The 20,040-nt window shown below is 42.9% G+C and overlaps 2 protein-coding genes across 2 annotated transcripts in view; both read left to right on the forward strand.

The window, feature by feature from the left end:
* The window catches only part of LOC144129284 (eukaryotic translation initiation factor 4 gamma 2-like), a 176,328-nt gene that overhangs the window by 140,646 nt on the left and 15,642 nt on the right, over nucleotides 1–20,040 (forward strand). The window lies entirely within an intron of this gene.
* Nucleotides 1,701–19,643, forward strand: LOC144129291 (DNA damage-regulated autophagy modulator protein 2-like). The gene is made up of 8 exons (XM_077663316.1): nucleotides 1,701–2,093; nucleotides 2,902–2,979; nucleotides 8,840–8,961; nucleotides 10,265–10,419; nucleotides 11,879–12,056; nucleotides 14,628–14,701; nucleotides 15,588–15,704; nucleotides 18,611–19,643. Exons 2-8 carry the CDS (start codon nucleotides 2,909–2,911, stop codon nucleotides 18,764–18,766), a joined length of 873 nt encoding a protein of 290 aa, XP_077519442.1. The 5' UTR covers nucleotides 1,701–2,093; nucleotides 2,902–2,908; the 3' UTR covers nucleotides 18,767–19,643.

Genomic DNA, 20,040 nt, shown 5'->3' on the forward strand with positions numbered 1-20,040 from the left:
CGAAGAACTCCATTTCCTGGAACTTTAAACTCGATCGTCGGATAATTTCTCTCAGATATTGTGGATTTGCCATAGTCGAATTTATGAAAGTCGGAGAATATTGGGGAATTTTCAAATATTCGAAAGTTCTCGAATATCAATTTCTCGAATACGAATACGAATTGAATATCAAACATATTCGATTCCTGTAAAGTTCGCTGAAATTTCCCTGGCGCCATTCGGGCTCGTGTTCCTGAGGAATGCTATGTGTGGAGGAACATTTTGACGACTGTTTTTTTTTCTTTCTGTAGAGAACCGAACGTCTTGAGTGATCGTTCTTTAGGCATATGTTTGTCTCTCATGCAAGTGTGCGAAAGAGAATACAGATGTCAAGGTTAGGAATGTGGTAACTTCTGTGCGGTGGGAAATGGTATGGTGTTTGTGCTGTTTGTGTGTTTGGTTGCAACCTCTCCTTTCCCAAATGTTTGGCTGGTCGAGGGAATTTTTGAGAGTTTTGGTTTTCCTTTCCCCGACTATTGTTTAGTCGATATTCTTTCCCCAATCCGTGATTAGTTGGCGGAAACCTTATTTTCCTTTCCCTAACCATTTATTTGTGAGGAGGGTCGTTTCTTACCTTATTTGTTGCTGTCCCCGCTAAGGGCAGAGACGAGGGGTTAAAAGTAAGCGCTCTGGGTTAAACCGGGCTGAATTCGTTTGATCAACGGTTTAGTAATGTTGTAAATAGTTTTCTCCTTGCTCGTTTCTTCTTGTCTTATTTATGTTGTAAAAAAATAGTTAACCTTCTAGGCCGCCGCGGTGGCTCAGTGGTTATGGCGCTCGGCTGCTGACCCGAAAGGCGCGGGTTGGATCCCGGCCTCGGCGGTCGAATTTCGATGGAGGCGAAATTCTAGAGGCCCGTGTGCTGTGCGACGTTAGTGCACGCAAAAGAACCCCAGGTGGGCGAAATTTCCGGAGCCCTTCACTACGGCGTCCCTCATAACCTGAGTCGCTTTGGGACGTTAAACCCCCATAAACCATAAAGTTAACCTTCTCCTTCCCTGGAGTAATGTGCATGTTTGCGAGTTAGAACCGCCAAGTCATCAAGAAACCCTGATTTCATCATCAACAAGGTGATTCCTCTCATCGCAATCATTAAGGGGAAACTCAACTGTATCCGAAGTTATGAATATTCTCGCGCACCTAGTTTTGGCTATGCTTGTAAGCACCATATGCCTGGTAGCAGGCAATAAAAAGTGTCGCCATATGTCACCGTCATCTTCCGAAAAAGCATTTCTTGTATTGGTTCCTTTATCTCTAAATTAATCTGTTGGACTGTTATAATTATGCATTGTTGTTAATGCATCGGCTTTACTTATTTTGTTGCCAGGCGGTGGTGCATTTATTATCAACCTCGCTGGAAGTCTGCAAGTCTTCAACGTCTGCACCTTGAAAGCAGTGTATATTACTGACCACAGGTGCCGCCGCAATCTGTAAAACACCTGAGGTCACCGCCAGCCACGGCGCTTCTTTTTAGGTTCCCGCCATTCAGACTATTATCATCATCAGCTTTGTGTGTGTCGCTACATTATAATAATCAAACAAGTTTGGAACTTATAATTGTTTAAGCAATTGCGTGATTTATTTTTGCAGACTGTGTATAATTGTGCTTGATATTTTGATTGATCACATGCACCCCATTTAGACGAAAGCCCGACTGGCCCGACGCGCGGCGACGCTTTTCGCTCGCACATTGCAGCCCTCCCCCCGTACCGTTCCTCTGTTGGTTCTAGGATCTGCCCTGATTGCGATTGACTCCGCTTCGCGTTTATGATATTCATGGGTGCTTGCGTAATGCTCAACTGTCAGCAAGTGCCCTGATAAGAAGACGCATTGTTCTAACGGAGTGGTGGTCATTCCAGCCTCCTTCAGTGGGTGCCAGGCGTCAACGAAGCGCCGACGGATGCCTGCACCCTTAGTGACTTGGGTGCTCTCTTTTCACTATAGTTAGATTCGATAGTGCGAGCCGTTGCCTGTCGCACGGTGCCACTTTTACCATAGGGACTTTACGTGTGTTATCAATGCTATTCTCTTCAATTCACGCATCAGCTGCGCCGGTAAGTCCTAGCGACTCCTGTGGTTCTTTGATGTAAACGGCCGTTTGGTGAATGAAACAAGGAACTTTCTTGGTGTCTCGTGGCCTTACGTCACGTCTTGTTTACAACGCGTTTGGTGTGAGAGTTGTTTTACTTATTCTATCAGCTGCTTTTAATAAGCGGGGAATCGTATTGATAGCGCGTGTGAAGAGGATCAGAAACCATCAGTTCCGTGTGACCCGTGAGTCATCGATGGAGTTAATGCTTGTTCGCAGGCTCCCAACGATTGAGTGTTCATGCTGCTTACTTAAGGTTGTGCTGGCGAATCTTTGCTGTGCAATAAAATGCCGCAATGTGAGAGTGCACGGGGGCGAACTCTTTGTTTTGCATGAGAGGGGGCATAGCGGGGACGGTTTCGTGTTCCAGTCTTGCACTTCATCTGCGGCGTGCAAGCCACCTCGTGTCATTCACAGTATTCGAATTTTCTTGACTCAACTCCTGCCACTGATTGGCTACAAACAGCTGTGAAACACCCGTCTTTTGTCCATCGTGCAACAGACAAAAGTCGCTGTGGCTACAGCATCGCAAACTCAGCAAGGCTTTCGTCAATCGCTAGATACCATTGTCCGTGCCAAATATACATACAATTCTCGCCGCTGTGGGCGCGTAGGAAACAGGATAAGCCCTGCTGTCGCGCCGCTTCCGTGGAAGGCTGCTCGAAGCTCCCGTGATGTGATTAGTGTTGTGAGCAGAGCTTGCGGGGAGGTGAGCGAAGTTTCAGTAACACTCTCCGCCTTTTGTTTATTTTTTTTACCCCCGATGCACCCAGCACTAAAATGCCTTTGACCCGAGTGGAACTGCTTCCTCTGTCGGTCTTCGTTCTGCTGCCTGGCACCTTCATAGTTACGTGAGTGTTCCTTATTCCTCTATGCCATGCAAAAAAAAAAAAAAGACTGATAGGTACTGTTGATTGTTTTGTTGACTATTATTGTCCTGCTGTAGTAAACAAACTTGTTCTTGCTCGTTTTTTTTTTTTTTTAATTGTATGTTTTGATTCCTCATGGGACAACTCATTGGTGTGCCAGTGCATTTCATCTTTGGGCTGTGACATCTGCTCTGAAATGTCATGATTGGGCTCTTGTACTGGAGCAGTAATCAGAAAGCTGCTCGATTTGCTTGTAACTGCTCCAACAAAAAAATATACAGGGGCTAATTTTTGCTAAAAATATTGTTCCCATGCTGTTCTGAAAGGTTATTGAAACCTTGATGCAGCATAGTAAATGGCGGGATGTGCAATGATCAGTATTAAAAATTAGGTAATCAGTGCTAAACATGTGTTCAAGAGCTTGGAATGGCGGATTTATCTGTTTATATAAACCTTAAAAACTTCAGTAACTTTCTGAGTCGAGCAGCCATACTGACTCAACCTAGATGTATTGAATGGCTGCGATATCTCACGTTTGGAGGCTGCACAAAAATGATAGGATGAATGTATTGCTGCCGCTGCATGCAAGAGAATTCTTCTTTCTAATCACATCCCTATTTTCTTTTCTTTCCAGCTATTTATGATGTTAACAGGTTTTCAGTTTTGCATGTAGTGCAGCACTGTGGAAATGGTGCAATAGAATTTTGTGAAATATAGGTTTTTTTTCCCCCTATTTCTAGGTATTGAGTGCCTATTGCAAAACCTAACGAAACTGCCCAAATTAGCTCCCACTCGTGGTAACACATGTTTCAAAACGCTCATTTTCATTCCCCAGTCCAGTGGGCTTGGGTGTTTTTGGTTGCTCCAGGGCATTTACAAACTTAAGTGGCAGCAGTACTATCAGCTGGTAACCTCTTCAGCCAGCAATACTCATGCCCTTCTTTATTTTTTTTTCATAGATGTGAATCTGAGGTGTCACAGAGGCACGTAAACCAAATTTACGTGAAATGTTTTCTTACAGCTATGGCTTCTTGAGGAATAAGGCAAAATTCCAGTTATTATAAGTCATGGGACTGATAATCACAACCAAAGGTGCCGTATGCTTTGTCAAGGTTGTCAGGAGTTCAGTTATTTCTTGCAATGATTCAACCTACTTAAGAGCTCTCTACTTTGCATTAATATCTTGTAGAGATACTGGGATAAGCCGTATTCAACCACCGGTTAGAAAACAAGTGTTGGCACAATAAACCAGGCCCAGAATGCTGCCTCATTACAGTGACTGGCTCCTAGGATTAGTGAAATTATGCTATTTAAGATGCAATAGACTATAACTGGTTGTCAATGATAATGCACCATGTACCATAATGCACTAGTTCAGAACTGACTGTCATGGTGTGTTATGTTGCTTATCTCAAAATTTTCCAGTTTAATTCGGGCTTCATGCTTTCAAATGTTGCTATTCCTGGAGCAGTACTGTAACAGCAAAACAACAAAATGCACATATGCATAATAGTGCATGTAAATACAATTCTTGTAATGTTCATGTGCTGTTTACTGTGAAGAAATAGCTGCACTTTGGAAACGGTTTTGTACAGTTAGGCCCAATATGAAAGGGAACAGTCAGCTTGCACACAACAAATGCTGTTTTTACTTCTACTCTGAAGCTTAAAATGTCCAGTGGGTATTTTCCGTCCATAAGGAAACTGTCAAAGAAAAAAATTCACTTATTACTCATGCTTATGGAGCAGTAATCTGTTGAATGGGGATGGTATGTGCGCTTTCATATTGGAGCTGCATGCACCTATTGAGCACTCACAGGTGTTAATTTTTTTTTTCTTTGTAGTGATAATGGATACTTTGAAGGAACAAGTATAGTTCAAAAATTTATTTCTTATATTCCACACGCCGTGTCTCACACAGCTGTGTCTAGGGTTGCAAAAATTTAAATCTGGCAAATATTAAACTTGTGTTATAGTATGTGCAGTGCCACAGTAAACAATACCTGAGATGATGTCCGAGGATGTCATGTGGTCAACCCTTTGCTGCATGCAGTGCTGCAAGATGAAAATATTTAGCTAGGTGACAAGGTTGCAGAGCCTTCAATCAAAGCTGAGATTGCCTTAGTTTTTATTACCACTGGTGGCATATTGAATGCACTGGTTACAGGGAGACTTATTGTGAATCCTTTTCTCATCAAAACAGTCAATGACAGTGCTGTGCATAGTCACCAATAATGCTTCATCATGGGGTCAGGAAATTTTTAATTCATGGTCCCTTCTATGAGAAACAGTTGTTTTTAGGTTAGAAGGCACACATAAACCATTAGGTGTATAAGTGCAAAGTAATGGCCAACTGGTATAGTGAAAGTATTGATACAGGTTTTTGTGGTCTAGTGTCTTTTACTCTGAGTAATTTTCCTGTATGATAACAGCACTCAGAAGACTCATTTTATTATAACATGGTCAGTAGTCTCTGCTGGCAGCTGCCATAGGGTAGTTCCATGTAAAGCAAATCCTTTCATGATAGCTTTCCTCTGCCATGGGTTACTTCTACGTACGAATTTACTGTGTTGTTGGCAGTGCTCTCATTTAAGCAAAGTTCTAATATCCTAGGGCTTAGTTTTTTCTCTAGTTGTACCCATATGCATTAGCAATCGTTCTTTGCATTCCCATGTCATAGCAGGACAAAAAATAAACGTGATGTTGCTTTGTTAGTCTGGCATTTGCTGCTCTCATTTTGCAACATTTTAATCTTAACACGCAGGAAGCTCAAATTAAAGAAAAAAATCAAAGCCTTCTTTAGGGTGCCTATTGCAAACACTGCTGCAATGCCAGCATTCTGTCTGATCTGCTATTAATAGATATCACCTTACTTACGGAGGAATGCAAAGAAAATTTTGAGCTCACATTACAACACACCTCAAATAGGATCTAAAAGGTTCATAATTTCGTAATTCTTAGTAGGTCTGTTGTATCCTAACCCTTTCATCAAGGATGTCTACTAGTGGACAACTTTTAGTTATGTTTAGAAATCCTAATATGATTCACTCCGAAGGCTTCCATTCTGCTAGAACTCGCTATGTGCTAGTAGAGTAGTTTTCATGGAAGCAGTGTTCATTGACTTCTGAGATTCGTTTGATGTGAAAGTGGAAATTTTAGCCAGGACTATGTATTTGGTATGCAGTTTTGCTTGGGACATGCAGCCTGAAAGATAAAATTTTTTGTCCTGGTGAAAAGCTAGAGTTATTTTGAAGAACAGTGTCATTAAGGTGCCTGACTGCTCGTGATGCAAAACTGACTAGTTAAGTGAGAAAGTATAATCATACATACATTATGCATAGCTGAACAAGGTGGTGTCAGTTGGCTGAACCGTACATGCATCATATATAGCCGAACATGGTGATGTCGGTTAACTGCCAGGCAGCAGGCGGCCAGGGCAATTTTGTGGGACTTTTACACCTCGTGCCTTTATTTGATGCTGCTCAAAGCATGTGAACCTCCTGTATATCTCACTTTAAAAATGCCAGTAGTTGCAACTGTCTATAGGATAGGAATGAGCACTTGGCAGAGTTAGAGCTGAACCTTTGGAAGTTGCTGTCATCAGTACTGCCTGATACTGCTTTGGATGCAGCCTGGAAATTTGCATTGTTCATGTCGTTTATGTTTCTGTGGTCACTTTATCTGACTCGAATGATTCCACTTTGGGTTCCTTGCAAGTCGCTAGTCCCGGCAAGGTACAATAGTGGCCATATTTATGTCAATAATATCTTCAAAATAGTCGTTGCATTTAAAGAGGCAGTGAGACAGTGTCCGCCGCCAGTAAAAAGCCGAAATAATGATTGATATTTGACATGCCTATCATCCTCCCGCAAAAATTTTCGGTCCAGTAGCACCATAGATATTGGCGATAAGTGACGCCCTCTGCATTTTCCCTCTCAACTCACACACCGGACTGAGCGAGACCAAAATAAAAGTTACAGACCGGTACAGTACTCCGCTGACAAAAGTGTCACCCAGCCAACTCGGCTCGGTTGCTTACTTTTTTTTGACTCTCGCTCGTTGCAGCAGCTGTACTCCCATCTCAGTAGTTCCCTGCTGCACTACCAAGGCTGCGATGAGTGTAGAGTCAGTGGTCTGACGCTGCACAATGTAGTGCCACTATAAAACGGGCATGTGAGCATATGGGATGACATGCTTTTAGTGCGCATGCACCAAATGCTGTTTGAAATCGGGCCATGATGTACACTCGCATTACATATGCCATTTCCCGAGTTTAGCATGTAGGACTGTTGCATATGTTAAAACAGCTTTTTTAACATGGCGACGTGCTTCAAAACAGGACCCCTTGCTTCTGAGTGAATTCGATGTTATTTGGTTGTTCAGTATGTTCACTGGGCGTAAATGAGGCATTGTGCTTTCGTTTTGTTTCATCTCATCTACAGCAAAATCCATGAACAATAAATTTGCTTCATTTTTCATATCGAGTAACGATTCTGTCACTCCTAAGCCCTAAGAGAAGCAATGGTTTGCTGACAAAAATGGTTTGCATTTTAAAAACTAGATGGTGCCACTAGGCTGAAGTTATCGTTGCGTCTCAATTTGCATGTGTGACATCGTGTATGACGCTTGTATGCGACGTATATAAGTGTGCATGCACTATTCTAAAACTTGACAAGCAGAAGATAAGGTGCAGAGAAACATGTTTAATGCACTCTCCTGATTTTCTCGGGAGGTCTCTAGCTTCCGTAGTACTGCAAGAAATTTGACATGGGGTATACGCAATAGAAGAGAGAGAGTGTAAAGGGAGATGTGCTGCCATCACCGGCCAGCTGTGCATTTTAGCTCCTCTGCTGTGGTTTTGCTCTGCGGTTTCATTTATTTAACACAGTGCATGCATTTAATAACCACTTTCTGAACTTGTTTCATAGGCCCTTTAAGGTTATCTTTAATATACCAACTAGTTTCTCATGACAACTGTCACTTTGTACACAATGCTAGTATGGTTCCAATGGCACTACCAATAATGCATCTTCAAATATGCATGCATCTTCACTCGTTCTCCGTCACGTCTGCAAACTTACCCCTTTCAGACGCCATTTATCATTTCGGTTGAAAACATAATCTTTTGGCTTAAGTAGCATATCCAGGCCTAGAGGAAACCGGTTTGTTAGTTTCTCAGTGGAAATGCCAGTGATTAATTTTTTACACTCGCATGTAAAACGTGTTACAAACTGTGAAAATAGATGGGAACTCTAATGCTAAAACACTACGATTTATGAAATTAGCACCGTAGGGATCATAGAATCATTTTTTGCTTTGAAGGGGTACACAATCCAAGAAATCCAGAAAAAATAGACATCATTATTGGTGGCAAAATCTGTAGGAAACAAAATGGCAGAGGATGTGTCTCTAAGCTAACTGTCTAGTGAGCTCTTTACAGGGTTCACTATAGTTGGCATAAAAAAAATGTGTTGTTTGTTAGGTGAAGGATGCTTAATTATTCTGAAACAAAGGAATCTGTGCTAGCTAGAGCATACTTCATGAAAAAGCTGAGAGTTTGCACTGTGCACAGTTGTGTACAAAGTGCCTTAAGTGGTTAAACTGTTTAGTATGTACTACCTGAAAATGTCATGTTCGGACCATTTGTCCTTGTGAGCAGTAACTTGAAACGAGAACTTCATGCAACATTGGTGTGCTTGATACTTGCATTGATGTATGACTCTGAAAAGACTGACAATTGGTGGTGACTGAGTGCAGTTAGATCATTGCTTGTAGCTCTGTATACGACGTCTGATTCCACTTATCCCAAGCACTTGTTGACATATTTCGAATTATGCTCTCAGGTACCTGATCTCAATTCTTCTTGGCCATGTTGAAGTGGAGTTTCCATATATCAGCGACACAGGCACATATGCCCCTGAGAGCTGCATATTCAGCCAGCTCCTCAACATCTGCTCTTTCTTGAGTGAGTCAAGTTCAACATTGTTTTTTTTTTTTCTAGCTAGCAGCTGCGTTGAAATAAAAAATACATTCCTGGTTACACTTGAGCCCTTTTTTTTCTTTTGTTGATTGCTTTATTATGAATGTGTTATTGAGTATGTTAGATTGCATACACTTCAAGGTTGGAACTGCTGAAGTGGTGCTCATTCTGTTTCAAGACGTAGAGAGAAGTTGTGAGAAGCAAAATTCTGCAACCTGTCTTAAAGGTCCTCATGTTTCTAGGTTTGTGCATTCCAAAGGAGACTTTCTGAGAAAGAATTGTGATGCTAGACTCATTCATGTGTGTGACTAATTCAGCCTTGTGTCACAAGGGCCCACATTTTGATAGCTAAGCAAGTGACATAGGAGAAATTGGGCTTCATTGATCTCCAGTGCAGTTTTCATGTGATGAATGGCACGATCTGTCAAAAAGCTTTGCCGTTTGCTAATTCTGTAGAGGACATTTTTTTTTTATAGGATAGCAGATGAATTGTAAATAGTGCTCGTGCCACCCAGATAGCTATGGCAAATGGAGCCCCGGACAAAGGTCTCCACCCTCTGGGGTCTTCGTCTTCCCTCCAACCTTTGCTCATAATGGTTCTCTCTCTCTCTCTCTCTCTCTCTCTCTCTCTCTCTCTCTCTCTCTCTCTCTCTCTCTCTCTCTCTCTCTCTCTCTCTCTCTCTCTCTCTCTCTCTCTCTCTCTCTCTCTCTCTCTCTCTCTCTCTCTCTCTCTCTCTCTCTCTCTCTCTCTCTCTCTCTCTCTCATGTCAGGGAGGACAAACTTAGGGGGGATTGAAGTTGGGGGGTAATGTTTCATTTAAGTACCACAATGGATAGCATGCTTGTGGTGGCGAAGTTCAGGAAATGCTTTGTACTGCAAATGGGATTGCTGTTTTTACTTTGTGCCACTGTTAGAGTGCAACAATGTCAGATCCATAGAGTTTACTGATAAGAGCTGGGCTCTTTAATCACTTTTTTATGCGCTGGTCACATTTATCATATTGCAGAGCAGACAAAGTAAAAGTAACCTTATGTAGTACTGTGTTCAGCTACTGAGCCTGGTTTTTCCTCTTTGTCATCATATCCTGTTGACGTATTACTTTTGTACATGTGAAATTTTTATTGAATATCGCAACAATACACCTGAAGAGGTCTATTCTCATGTTGACAATCTTGGCAGCACACAGGCAGTCATGTTATTTTCACACAGGGGCATGTTAACCTCTTTCGTTGTTTCATGGCTGTAGAGGTGTTTAGTAACTGGATACTTTTTGTTTTGCACTTGCAGTGGCTGCTACTGTGTATGTGCGTTACAAGGAGGTGGAGCAGTACTACAGAGATCACCTGTCTCAGGAGTCACCGCGGGTTCTCCGAATGAACACCGCGGGCCTCTGGCTGGGTTGGGTCTCCTCCCTCGGCGTGTCCATTGTCGCCAACTTTCAGGTGACTGCAGTGCTGCTTTTCAAGAGATTGGGCACCTCCCAAGTTAGGGGGAATCATCGATCGTTTCCTGAATATTAATGTTCTACATTTTTTTACTTGTTGGCCCTCAGGACTAACAAAATCAAAATCAAAATTTCATGCTTGCACTCATTGTTGCACTCATAAGGTCTGACTGAACTGCTCTTGGAACAGTTCTTACATTTGGCTAGCAGCAACTTCTCTGTTGTGAAAAATTGGTTTTTGAGGAAAGGAAAGTCGGTACATGACTCAAGCATGCCACATGCTGTAAGGGAAGGGTTGAGGCAGGGAGTGCAAGAGGGAAGAGAGAAAGAGGGACTGTTGTGGAGGGCTTTAGATTACTTTGGAAGATCTTGGGTTCTTTAGTGGGCACTGCCATCACAGCGTGCATGTCACAAGCTTGGGCAAACACAGATCAGGCAGATCAAATGGACATGCGAGACCAGACACAGTGAAGACGCAAACGCACATTTAATACTCATTTGACAACAACAAACACTACTACACAAAACCTATGATGAAAATTCAAGCAAACATTACCACTCTAATAACAGTGCTCGAAATATTAGGAAATACACAGAATTAAACAACGCTCAAATCTAACGCAAAGCTAACACTAGAAAGAAGAGCGTTCAGAGTTTTCTGCCGACAGTGCTCAGGGCTGTTGGGTTGAGGTGAGTCCGTGTTGGAGTTGGTGTCTATATAGGAATAAGCGTCAGCGTTGATGTCCGAAGAAACCCTGTGCATTGCGCATGGTAGCAGAAGACTCTGGTCCTGAGGACAGGCGCAAACACATTTGGGGCCTGCGGTGTGGTGCCGTAGGACAGACGGAATGGCTAACCTGGAGCGACAACCTGCGATGCTCCCTCCCAGCTGGTCAGCTCTTCTGTCCCCCCTCTGCCACATCATGTCACTCGCTTTTATACTTCTCACGTCATCTTTCTCTTTTTCTACGTTTGTGCCTGTCGCCACATCATTATTACACATCATCCGTATCCTCATCATCTTCTTCCTTGGGCGCCCCAGTCTTCCCTTCTGGATACGTCATGACACTGCAGCTTTTCTCCTATTATTTTATTTCTGTCACCTCTTGTGTGTGACAGTACATGGTCATCTTGCATCTATGCATCAACACATGGCTGCCGTGGCTGGGATTGATTCTGCGTCCTCGGGCTCAGCAGCTGAATGTTTTAACACTGAGCCACTGCAGTGAGTGCTCATATCTAAAAGAGCCCACCACCTCGCAGCAGCAGAGAACATGCCATCAATTTTCATTGTATTTAAAAGTGATAGCTGTCTATGGGATTTTCTAGGGGCTGAACAGCATTAGTGTCTTGTGTCACTTTCCAAAATGTGTCATCAGAATGTCGCTGTCATCACACTACATTAGAAACATTGTTTTTCTTATTATTTGGGGTGTTGCTCGCCTTTTCCTGAGCAGGAGACGGAGGTGCTGTATGTCCACCTCTGTGGAGCTATGCTGGCCGTGGGCGGGAGCACAGCCTACACCTGGGTCAACACGCTGATGAGCTTCCGCATGCACCCTCTGGTGAACACGCGGCTCATGGCATGGATTCGCCTGTTCCTCTCCGTCGTGGCCACGGTGGCCTTCGTCTCCAGTATCCTCTGTCATGCCTTGCCCTTGCTGCCCATCTGGGCTCGGAGATTGTGTTGTACACATACAAAATTTGCGCCTCTTAGTAGTAGTGACCAGCTGTCTCAGTCTGGTGGGTGAAGACAAAGTGTAACTGGCTAGGGAAAAGTGAACCTGAGCAGGATATTGTATTCGTTTGGGGTAACAGAGTGGATTCCAAAGGAAAGCAAATGTATCCAGGTGCAGTTGGAAGTCAGGTGGAAGTGTGCTGGAATAGGATGGTTGTCGATAGGGGAAGACAGGGTAATTAAAGTGCATTGGGACAGGTCTTTATGCTGCAGTGGATGTGATCTGGCTGATGATGATGATGAGTAGGAGGACGGCGTTGGTGAATGTTTGTTGTAATTGTCTGTGCCCACAGTTTCTCAGACTATACTGTGCAAAATCAGTCTGTCAAATCTATGTGCACCTTTTGCTTGTAAGTAAGTGGCTGAACCTAGACACAAGTCATATTAATGAAAAGCACAAGGCCTCAGAATCCAGTTTATAAAAAAAAAAAAAAGCTGTTTCTGGGTGTGGCTGCCAGCGTCTGAACAGGAAAATATTACTTGTTCAGTCCTGTACAGCAAGTACCATCATTAGTCTGGTAGAGGTTGTTTCAAATTATGGGTCTGACTAGAGGAATTAAGGATAAGGCCTTATTAATTGGTCCCTGTTTAATTTATTGGCTTTGTTGTTGTGTGGCCAAAGGGATAGAAAATACTGTTGCACATTGAGGTTCGTGCAGAGACATTTTACCTCACTGGACAGCACTATCAATGCCTGCCAGGCTAACCTGTGAACCTCTAAAGGCACAATTAGTCTGCAACTTAGATGGCATTTTTTGTGCTTTGAGACATAACAGCTCATGTAAAGCTAGTTTTTGACACATTTGTTAGCACCAGGCAGCTGTGTTTCTTCCTCCTTATGAACAGTGTGGTTAACAGTCTAATGGTGCTGATGGCTAGATGTCAGTCAGAAAAGAAAACTAGAACCGGTGGGAGTTGGCAATTGTTTTTATGGCCTTCACTTGATAGTTTCCTAGAAAGCTAGTCATCACCTTCGCATGCAGTGTAAAAGCACCAACACCAGTAGGCTATGCTCGAGGAGATGAAATTACACCGCATGTATCCATGTTCAAAGGCATGTAGGGCTGATGTCAATGATATACTGTATTTACTCAATTGTAACGCGCACCCGTTTTTCATGGTCAGAAAAAAAAAAAAGTGCAATGTCTTCGATCGCAATGTGCACAAGACTTTCATACTTCGATAAAGAAATAAATGTGTTCACTTGGAATAGGCAACCTTGATTGCAACCGCTCTAATGTCACGGTAAATAAAATGGCGACACGAACTCAATGGCCTTTCTGGCAGGTCTGTTCAGATCTGAAGCGAAAATTCGCGCCTTTTCGCACAGTTCATAATCAAACACCTGCTCGCTTTGAACTCTGTTTGCATTAGGCCTTTCTGCCTCGCCAGCTGCATAGCACTAGCTTCCATAATTACAGGCCTGTGGTCTGCTCGCTGTTGTTATTCAAAGTCGGCAAGTTGCTCTTCTATTTGTGGAAATGGGGCCCCTCGTTTGGTCCGCTGAAACCTTCCAGAGTCGACTTGGTGGCAAAAATCCTGTCCTCTTGCTTCCACCAGTCACGCAAATAAGTTCCAGGAACACGAAATGCATGTGAGGCTGCAGGATTGCCACTTGCCACCATGCACAAGATCAACCTTTTCTTTTTTCAAACCCGATGTCCTAGTGAACTCAGCATGTCTCCACGACTGATGCTTCCATGTTGGCTCGAGTCTAGGTGCTGAAACGACACTTCAGGTGCTTGTGAGGCGTATTGGTATCAGTGACTGCTGTAGCACGGTGGGCTAGGTAGGTGCTACCAATTCGCAAAAAATACCAAGCCTCGATTTTGTGATGTTGATGACAATAGGGTCTTGTGGGCGTAGTTTCATTTTGATACTTGATTCTATCGTGCATGTCATTTTGTGGATATTTTTTCCAGAAAAAAAGGTGCGCGTTAGAATAGAATAAATACAGTAAGCAGTAATACAGTAATCAGGGGCAGAGGAAGTGTATAGTACATTCATTAGACTGGATGCCTGCTTACCTAGTTTTTTTTTTTTTCATTGCATTTATTAATACCTTTGGGGCCAAGTGGCATTACAGAGGGGAGTGGTAAAATATATAACATATTAAACAAAATCAAGAACTGCAGCAGAAAAACCAAAGTACAAATTGTTAGACACTGTTCTTCATATTAAAAAAGCAGTAGCATGCACCCCAGCCCGTTCTTCCTTACCTCAGCATTTGCTGCCAAGCTATGGCCACTGATTGCTGTTTAGCATTCAAATAGTGTGTGCTTCTTTTCTTAAGGTGCACAACTGCATATCAGAATTTTGATTCTGCCCAACAGATGCAGAAAAACTGGGCCGTGGAGTTGCGGAGGCAAATATGGTTGCACAAGTGCAGTTGACAATGCTTTTCTGTCTTCAGATCTCTCATATGTGCATGCTTTATGTCGCAAATTTCCTTGACTCTGCCTTTTCAGCTGCCATCACGGCACCTATGTCAATCCACAGATTCCATGGAAAGGACAGAACAAAATGGAGGCCTGAGGATGGGGTTTGTCTTTATTTGATCACTTTTTACTTGTGCCTTTCTCTCTTTTTCCCCTTTTTGCAGCTAACATAAACACCTCTCATTCTTGGGAGTTACTGTGTGCATAGCAAGTGTATTGAAGCATCATTCCTAAACCTCATCAGTAGCGCATGGGTGTTAGCACTTAAGTGCATATAATTAATGTCTCTTAGCAGTCTAGGCAGCTGCCAGTCATGTGGTCCTGCTGTTTAATATGTGCTGAGTAACTTGAACTGTAGATCACTGCATTTTGATTCCTTGGTTGTACTGGCAGTAATCTTGCCATTTGGGAGCTACCTATCTCCTGCTTGAAAGGGCTTTTTATTTTTTGGAAGATTTATTGCTGGAAACTTATTGCACAGTTACGAAGAAAGCTTCTGAAAAATTTGGAGGAGGCAAAACATTTCGACCTTGATATAACAAACTCAGTGTTGCCTATCTATTGGTGGTGCGTTACTTGAAATTTGGGCATCAAAATTGCTGGCCCTCTCATGTAAATAAATGTGACAAGGGCCTGCATAGGGTGAAAAAATGCTGATTTTAAAAATAAAGTTTTTATGTCCAAGTTTAAGTGTACAAAAAAAAGTATCAAAGGAGTTAACATAATGTGCAGCTGTGGCTCTGCTTATTTGCTGCAAGAGAGGGTGAGGGGCCTAGGAGTTCTCTTTTTCTTTTTTCCTTTTTCCATTTCTGGTTACCACATCCTGTCAGCATGTGACCATCTTTCAGACTTTCAGAGCATTTGCACCCCTACAGCATTGCAGTGGGGAATTTATAATTGCCTGTCCTCTACTTTCTCGCTCCTTGCCCTCCAGTGAAGTCTTGCTGTGGGTGAGGCAAATAAAGAGAGACTACTTTTTCCTTGATGCAGGGCTACCACCTCCATGTGGCGAGCACGGCATCAGAGTGGATCCTGGTCTTTGCCGTCGACGTGTACCTGCTCACGTTTGTCAAAGAGCTGCGCCAGATCTGCCTCATCTCACCCAAGGTGCTGACCTCTTGGCGCCGGCGCCGTGGGGAGAGCAGACTGCTCCACTGGGTCCTTTTCTCAGAGCATACCCAGGCCAAGCAGCGCTCTGCAACCAAATGCTCACTTTACTGAGTGGGCTTGCTTGGGGGTGGTGCACGGCTGCCTCATTTTTGGGGAAGAGTGCATTTTTGTCTTGGATAATGCATAGCTAGAAAGAGTGGGAGGGGAGCTAGCCGGTTGCTGCTGAAGTCAAGTCCACTCTTACCGAACACTCACTTAGTGAACAAATGCGACGTGATCATCACAGTGCACATTAAGGCTGCGGCACTGAGCCTCCGATATAACAAATGCAAACAACTTTGTTAAAGCAAATAGGCATGCACAATGAACTCTTCCATAATTACATGCCACACAGGCACAGTCTTTGTGTGCAGAAATGGGCAAGCATCAGAACCTCAGTGCCTTTCATTTTCTGCACGAAGGACAGGAAAACGATGCGAGTGCATGAGCAAATGGCAGAGGTTTTAAAAAATGTGGCCCTGTTTTACGGGTGCACCATTATTGTGGCTTGTGCTGGCACCGAGGTCCCTGTACTTAGCTGCCTACGGAAGTTAGCTCTGGGCTCAGAAGAAAAGGAGCAGGCCACTAATTGGTGGTCGTTTTCTTCCCAGACCCCTTTCCCCTTTGGGCAAAGGACACTGTGTTTATATTTGTGGCAGGTCATAAAGAAAGGTGCCATTTAATCAAACTACAGGAAACTGTGCATCTTCAACAATGCTAATTTTTTCCTGCACCATATGCCTGATCACTGGTCACTTTGAAGTCATATAAAATGTCACACAGCTAATGCAAATTCTCATACCTATTTTGCCAGTTCTGTGCACTCGGACCTCGCATGCTTCTTGGCTCAGAGCAGAAGGGCAGTTGCTCAATACAGCTGCTCTCGCTGCATGCCGCAGGAAGGCTCCCACAGATTCCCTTTCACTAGAGGTTTCTGTAGAAGTTGCCAAGCATCCCAGTTCTTTCCAAAGCTAGTGTAAAGCAAAGGGGGCTTAAACATGAAAATTGTGGATTATTTCCCGCTTGTATAAACTTTCCGCTAGAGTGACAGCACACATGGCGGCATGCTTGCCTCAGAGGCTCATCAGTGCTCACTCAGCAAAGACTGTGTCCAGACTAAAATATTCAGACTGTTTTATTCTTAAGATGAAGAGCTTTGCTCAGTTGTTACACAAGAATCCCAGGAGTACTACCAAAGAATTTTTAAATACTATGATGCATAAGCAGCTCTCAAACACTATAATCAGCTATAACTGCATTCTTTGCAACCGCAGTGCCTGTATGAGGTACAATTCATATGTATAGGGGGCAGCAACAGTTGTAAGTTGCAGTGTGATATAAGTTTAAAGCATAACGTTTTTTGGTCAGTCATTCAGTACTCTGTAGTGCACAATGTATCAATGCTTCTTAGCATGCATCGGGAACATGAGCCGGTATGTGTCCTGGAAGCCTGCGAAAGCTTACATGTAATAACCCTTTAGTGTAGTCCTTGAGGTATTGTAACATGAGTAAGCAAAGTTAATAAAATAATTTCTAGGTAGCAGGCATTCATGGCCAAAAGTTGTGCTAGCAATTTGTTTTGTTTATTGTGTACATAGTGTGCCTGCTAATTCTCAGTCTGTTATTAGCATTCAGCATAGATCGGTAAAGTGGGAGTTGAGAAATAAAGACAAGATCTCATTTTGCAAGCCATTGCTATCTCAGTGTGGTTCTCTGTCCTTATAGTGCACACAGCTCTGCTGTATACCAAAGATCAAGCATACATATATATATATATGCAAAGACCACATTCTGTGTGCATCAAAGTTTGACCCAGTATGTTGCATAGGCCATATTGGGTTTGATGTAATTCATCCTGCCAGCATGTCAATGATTGTCTATATAAAACGCCTTCTGAAGGCAGTTAAATGTAGGTAAATAATAGTTTGTTTTTTTCTAGGTTTTGCACAACAGTAGTTTTGATCTGATATTTTAGCTTGCTAGACTGTTTCCATGAAGAAAAGTGATGGGAGACAGAGCATGGCCTCATGGGAACATACCTGGTATCATGTTGATAAGAAACACTTCAGATCAGTGTGCAGGCATTACTTGTCCTGAAATTATCAGTTGGGGAATCTGCTGGGACCATAAAAGAACTGGGCTGTGTGCAACTGAGGTGCAGGGGCTTATCTGCTTCTAGCTCTGCTTTTAGACAACACCTTTCAGCCTTTGTGGTGCCTTATCAGCCTGAAAGATAAGTCCCAGCTCACATGATATTGAGTAAGTTTTTCCTTGCAAATTGTCAGTATTGCATTGGCACAAGCTCACTGCTCAGGTAAGCGACTGCATTGTCTGAAAGAAGCCTGGGCACAGCAAAGTTAGAGTGGTGACAGCATACAGTAGCAAAATTTTTCCTGCAATGAAGGGCTTTAAGAAAATACCTAAATTTTCATTTTCACATAGTGATTAAGTAATTGATGAATGAGATAAGTATGCACCCCATTTCAAGGAAACTGTCCAGTCTTGACTGAACAGATTTGAAATCATCGAAGCTTTTCATGTTATTGGAGTGAACTTACATTGTCATGAGGTACCATGCACAGGAACCAAAATGCCGAGTTGCTAAGCGTGTCAAGTGGAAGTCAATATTTGTGCTGTTGTATGATATCTTTCTCCTTTGTGAATTGGGACCCTTTTTGGCACTGTTTGTATGCGCGCAGAATTAAATAAAAATGGAATTATTGACTAGGTGCATAGCCACGGTCGGGTTGCTGCAAGGCTTCTCATTCATTAAAAAGTGAGGTCATTTGGTAACGCCCAAATATGTTGTTGAGAAGAGTTGTTCTTGCTGGGGCTGCTTACAAATATTCCATTTGCTATCACAGGTGCAGTTTCTGGCAGAAGGCGCCCAGCTGTCAAGCTCGAGTGACGTGTACCATACGCAAGATCATTTGGAGATTGCTCACGCCCCAATGCCACCGTCCTTGGGCAACGGCGCACCGGATGTGGCCATTCTCACCACCCGTGCTGTTGTGCACTAACTCGTCCACACACTCTAAGCCAGCTGCTGCCACGGCATCAACTTCTTTTAGCTTCTGATCTTTGATGAAACCGATGCACAAGTGACCCGGTTCGTTGTGAATCACCACTATGCTATTGTTTTGGTACAACCTGGCTTCTTGTACTGCTGCAGCTAGCGGCATTCGGTATGCTATTTTACTTTGAGCTCTGGCACATAGAACGATTCATCATTGTTTCTTGCCATTGTGTTCTTTTATTTGCCTCCTCCACTCTTACAAAGAAGAGAGAATGTGCCGCTGTGATCTGCAAATAGTATTGCTTGTGAACAGTCGCGATTGCTACAAATCACACATTGCTGAACTGAACTGTGCTCACAGCTTTTGCTGCCAGCTACACCCACACTTGGAGCTTACGCTCAGAAATACGATCCTGCACTGTATTTCATTCTGCAGTGATGTAAAACACCGGTGTATGTGGGCAGCCTTCCCATGAGCAGTCCCCTGGATTTTGCCAGTTCATAATGTAGAGTATTTATTTTTGTGTTTGTGTTTGAAGGGCAACCTTTATTGTCCTCCCTTGCCTATGCATTCCCTCAGTTACTTGTAAGTTAAGCATTTTTCTCACATTTTAAAGAGTGTCACTCTTCTGTGTTAAAAAGGCAGTTCATTAAACATGGTACGATAACTTCTTTAGTACGATGCTTCTTTAGTAATGTGGGCATTCATTGATTAGTGTACAATTTATATGCTTTTGGAAGGGCATAGTTTTCTTTCCTTCATTTTTTTTTTGTGTGTGTGATTGAAAGAGCGTATAATTGTGTATAGTATTTTTGACCCCTGCTGATGCAGTTTGTATTTGTATTTTTATTATAAATTAAAAGCGCATTTAAACCCTTCATGTGTGATGTGTGTTGCTTATAGCTGCCTCGCCTCAGCACCTAAACGCTCGACTTTACGTACATGGAGCAGTTCTAGTGCATGTAGAGTCAGGCCGGAGTAAAATGCAAACAGTGCCTGTAAACAAGTTTTATATGTACTTTCAGCTACGGTTTACAACTAGCCTGATGAATGTTTCTGGCTAAAGGATTCACAAAAGCGCATCCAGTTGTAAAGGCATATACCTCGCTGCAAAGTATAAAAGCAGATAATACGGGTGTTCACGTTTCATTCCGGCCTGACTATACATAGATGGTTCTGCAGTTCTGAATACATGTAATCTCACTGTAGAAATGGAAATGGGAGATTAAGAAATTTGCTGGGATACTGTGGGCATGGACAGGGTTAATTGGAGAGGC

The sequence above is a fragment of the Amblyomma americanum genome, chromosome 4 (genome assembly GCF_052857255.1).
Source record: "Amblyomma americanum isolate KBUSLIRL-KWMA chromosome 4, ASM5285725v1, whole genome shotgun sequence".
In the NCBI taxonomy this organism is placed as follows: Eukaryota; Metazoa; Arthropoda; class Arachnida; order Ixodida; family Ixodidae; genus Amblyomma; species Amblyomma americanum.

Coding starts and splice junctions, on each gene's coding strand:
- LOC144129291 (XM_077663316.1), top strand. CDS start 2,909: ATGCCTTTGACCCGAGTGGAACTGCTTCCTCTGTCGGTCTTCGTTCTG. Junction 12,057..14,627: donor CACGGTGGCCTTCGTCTCCA/GTATCCTCTGTC, acceptor CTGCCTTTTCAG/CTGCCATCACGGCACCTATG. Junction 14,702..15,587: donor AATGGAGGCCTGAGGATGGG/GTTTGTCTTTAT, acceptor TCCTTGATGCAG/GGCTACCACCTCCATGTGGC.